Source organism: Gorilla gorilla, chromosome 13 (assembly GCF_029281585.2).
Source record: "Gorilla gorilla gorilla isolate KB3781 chromosome 13, NHGRI_mGorGor1-v2.1_pri, whole genome shotgun sequence".
Lineage (NCBI taxonomy): Eukaryota > Metazoa > Chordata > Mammalia > Primates > Hominidae > Gorilla > Gorilla gorilla.
Window position 1 is genome coordinate 15,466,885 of NC_073237.2, and position 4,583 is coordinate 15,471,467.

General features: G+C 43.1%; 1 protein-coding gene across 1 annotated transcript; it reads right to left on the reverse strand.

The window, feature by feature from the left end:
* Positions 1–280: 280 nt before the first annotated feature.
* Positions 281–2,752, reverse strand: LOC134756925 (eukaryotic translation initiation factor 3 subunit F-like). The gene is made up of 2 exons (XM_063696941.1): positions 2,733–2,752; positions 281–1,234 (listed from the first exon to the last, which is right to left on the reverse strand). The coding sequence occupies exons 1-2, from the start codon at positions 2,750–2,752 to the stop codon at positions 337–339; spliced, it is 918 nt and encodes a 305-aa protein (XP_063553011.1). The 3' UTR covers positions 281–336.
* Positions 2,753–4,583: the final 1,831 nt, after the last annotated feature.

Consider the following 4,583-nt stretch of genomic DNA (forward strand, 5'->3'; position numbering starts at 1 on the left):
GACCACCGTGTAGTGTTATTTATCTTACAACATAAACATATGAATCTGAAAGTCAAGGGGAGGGGGCTCCCTGCACTATTATGCCTAATTTGCCCTTGCAGACTTTTTCTTCCCTTTTGTGAAACTTTGGGTTCTCCTCATTTAGAGATACTGATTCCCCAGGGAGGAAACTAACTTTTTTTTTTTTTTAATTTACAAAAGGTAGGCTACGTTTATTAGAGTCACACACAGTTGACTGTCTCAGTGTGACTCAAGACCACAAAAAAACCATTTTTCCTTCACTTCTGAGTCCTGGGGTTAAGACCTAGACCAGCAAGCATACTGCTTGGGGTCCCTTCACAGGTTTACAAGTTTTTCATTGAGGGCAATCTGTGACTGTGTGAGGTTGGCCAGGTAGGTCACCATCAACAGGTCATTGATGTTGCTGTGGAGCATGGTCTCGAAGTCATCGGGAACTATTTTTGGTACTTGGTTAACCAGGCTCATCAGGAAGTGGCCCACCTTCCTGATGGTATTGTCAGCTGACACCTTTCCAGATAGTATATCCTCTGCATATTGCAACACTATGCTCAGGGCATTCTGGATGCGAGCTGATGCCCCTGCTACTTGCTGCAAGTCACTTGAGAGTCCAACCACTCTGTTGGGGCTAAAGCAGGTCTTCATGATCAGGTCAACTCTGATGCATTCCGTGTCATAGTATGCGTATTTCACTGTCAGAGGTGTGAACACTCCCACGGTCCTCCCAGGGACACCCATTAAAGTGCTGACATAGGCTTTGATGCTCATATGGCCGTTCTGGAGACTTGTGTCCACAGTGAGGTGGATGGGGTTGGGGGCCTCTCGGCTGCAGTACTCATGGATCAGCACAGAGTGCTCTGTGATGTCATGGCCTGCAGCGTACCACCCCAAGATGAGCTCATTTGGAGAAACTTTTTTATGCAGTTCATACATGTTCTTAGCAAATTCCATGTCAACAGCCACTTCATCTGACTCATTGTGTGACACTGAAAAGCAATTGGTGACCTCCACTGAGTGTTTGTTGACAGTTCCCAACAGGGTCCCGATAACTCGGGCAGCACCCTTGTTGCGTCTCTCGTAGCTGTCCACAGTGGAGGCCAAAATGACTGGATGCAGCCTGACCACACGGCCACCAGGGAAGGGCCCTGGAAGAGCAGGACCAAGCAGAGCGGGTGCTGGGGTCTGTGCTGGAGCTTGCACTGAGGCCAGGGTCTGGCTTTAGATGACAGGTTTCATTAAGTGGAAGCTGAAATACCATTTGGGGATATTTAGTTCTTCTGGAAACTAACGGTAAAGAAAACAGCAGGCCTATTAACAGGTAATTGATCTAGAGATAGCCAAGGTGAAATTGGGTTTCTCTATTCAGTAGGGGCGGGGAGTACTATGTGTGGAACACAGGATTATCTCAGTCATTCCATGTGTGATAGTACATGAAAGAGATGAGCAGTTGTAGTGCTGTTCACTGTGCAAAAGTATCCCTTCTTCCTAACGTGGGAGGGCTGCTTTTGCAAATATGTCTGTGCTATTTCTCACTAGTCCTGCCTCTTCTGTTCTTGGAATCAAGCTCAGTCCATGACAGATCGCACTACTAGCTGAATTTCTTTATTAGTCCTATCACAAATGAAATTTTGTATTAGCACCTCAGGGGATTTCTTTAATTTTGCAAAAGTATGTCATCCTAATTTATTATTTTTTTCCTAAGATCTGGCAATGAGCATCGGTTCTCTGCTTCCTATCTTACCCTGCTCACTCACAGCTGCTTCAGGTGACCTCCTTTTTAGGTTCAGAGTTATGGCTGACCTCTGCTTTAATCAAAACGAATGTATTTTGGTTTCTCATTTTGTTTATTGCTTCTATCTTCAAATTAGAAATCCTAGAGCTCATTAGATTTACTTTTATGTTTATTTTTGAAAGAGCATCCTGCTCTGTCACCCAGGCTGGAATGCAGTGGTACAATGACTGCTCATTGCGGCCTTGACCTCCTGGGCTCAAGTGATTCTCCTGCCTCAGCCTCCCAAGTAGCTGGGATTACAGGCACCTGCCACCACACCTGGCTAATGTTTGTATTTTTAGTAGAGACAGGGTTTCACCATGTTGGCCAGCTGGTCTCGAACTCCTGATCTCAGGTGATCTGCCCACCTTGACCTCCCAAAGTGCTGGGATTACAGGTGTGAGCCACCGTGCTCAGCCGATTTTTATGACCATGAATGGGGACAGATTTCTTAAACAGATCACAAAGAGCCATAGTTCTAAGGGAATAAATTGATAAATTAGACTATATTCAAATTAAGAATTTCTGTTTATTAAGAGACACCACTAAGTGACAAGACAAGTTGCAGAGTGGAAACAGATCTATGAACACATAGAACTGACAGAGGGCTCACATCAACAATATGTAAAGAGCTCTTAAAAATCACTAAGAGAAAGAACAATGGGTAAAACACTTAAATGTGTAATTTATAAAAGCAAAACTTGAATGTGTTCAGCTTTCTTAATATTCATGTAAATGCAAATTAACATCACAACAGGATAACATATCCTCCAAAATGGCTAAAATGTAAAAGATAGAACACCAAGTGTTGGAGAGAATCTGGAGCAACAAGAACTCTCATCACTGCTGGAGGGGATACTGTGTTTGGCATTGAATAATGGTTCTAGAAAGGAGCACATTTAGGACTCAGGTATTTCACTCTTAGGATAACAGAAACGCACACACATCTGCATCAAAAGACATCTATGGAAATGTGTGTGGCATCATTCTCTGTCATTGGAAAAATATCTTGAAACAAAACCCAAATGTGACTTATGTTTTCCAGCTTGGAAGCTGTCACTCCTGTCCTCACAACAACAACAAAAAACACCTTGAACAAACTGAAAATTACAACTTTTCTTAGATCCATCAGAGACTTGAGGTTAACGGGGCAAACCGTTATCCCCCAAATTGAAGAGGCAGTGAGTCCTAGCCTAACAGGATCGGAGGCTGGCCACTGGAGCCAGAACCACGGTGGGAAGACTTACATGTAAACAACAAATCGCTGGAGGCTCCATGCGCATAAACTTGAGAATTAAGAATTAAGGGAGCCCAGTCTTAGGGGGCCCTACACTTTCATGAACCTCCAAGAGCTCTGCCAGACGCTGTTATGCACACCACAGAAAAATTCCCTCCTGCTTCCCACAGGGAAGGGGAAAAGTAACTACTTTGAAATACGCCCTGGGTGTTCCGTTCTCCTTAGCAAAAGCCTGCCCCAGGGAAACTATTTCACAAGAGTCTAACCACCTTGGGCTTTAGCAGGGCCTAACACATGTTAGAATAAGAATAAAAGTTGCATCAAACTTTTCTTCAGAACCCATGCAAGCAAGCAAGAAAATTCCACCAACCTAAAATTCTGTATCCTGCAAAATTATCTTTCCAAAGTGAAGAAAAATAAAGACTTTCTCAGACAAACACAAATTTGCTGTCAGTAGATCTGTCAAAATATTAAAAGAAGTTATCCAGAGAGAAGAAAATGATATAGGCTAAAAACTTGGATCTACATAAAGAAAAAAGGTTTTAGAGAAGGAAGAAAGGGGCTTCCTGCCTCCCTCCTCCATGGGGCACTGGTGCTATGCCCAGCACCCAGATGCCCCTACCCAATGCTGAATAAGAACACAGAGCACCGTGAATGGCTGGCTCTAAAAGGAAAAGTGGAAGACTTGTGTTCTCAACCCACAGCTGCTACTGCTACATTTAAAGACACTGCAGTGAACACTGTAAGTTCTCTGGCTCATGGAGGGAGGAATCTATTCCAAAGACTCTGAGAAAAACTGTAAATTAAACACAAATATGGTGAAAGCTGGTTCCTGAGCTTTATTGATGTTAATAATGCACCTTATTGGCCAGGCACAGTGGCACATGACTGTGATCCCAGCACTTTGGGAGGCCAAGGTGGGAGGATCACAAGGTCAGAAGATCGAGTCCAGCCTGGCCAACATGGTGAAACCCTGTCTCTTCTAAAAATACAAAAATTAGCTGGGTGTGGTGGCACGTGCCTGTAATCCCAGCGACTCAGGAAGCTGAGGCAGGATAATCGCTTGAACCCACTGGTGGAGGTTGCTGTGAGCTGAGATGGCACCACTCCACTACAGCCTGGTGACAGAGGAAGACTACCTCTCAAAAAACAAACAAACAAAAAACAAAAACAAAAAAACAAAAAACTGGTCACCTTTTCACCATATACAAAAATTAACTCAGGTTGGATTAAAGATTTAAATTTAAGACCTCAAACAACAATAATCCGAGAAGAAAAACTTCAAAAGTACCATTCTGGATATGGGCTATGGGAAATAATTCATGACTAAGTCTTCAAAAGAAATTGCAACAAAAGCAAAAGTTGACAAATGGGACCTAATTAAACTAAAGAGCTGCCACACAGCAAAGGAAAACATCAGCAGAGTAAACAACCTACAGAATGGGGGAAATTATTCACAAACTATGCATCCAACAAAGGTCTAATATTTAGAATCCATAAGGAACATAATTCAACAAGCAAAACACAACCCCATTAAAAAGGGGCAAAAGACATAGA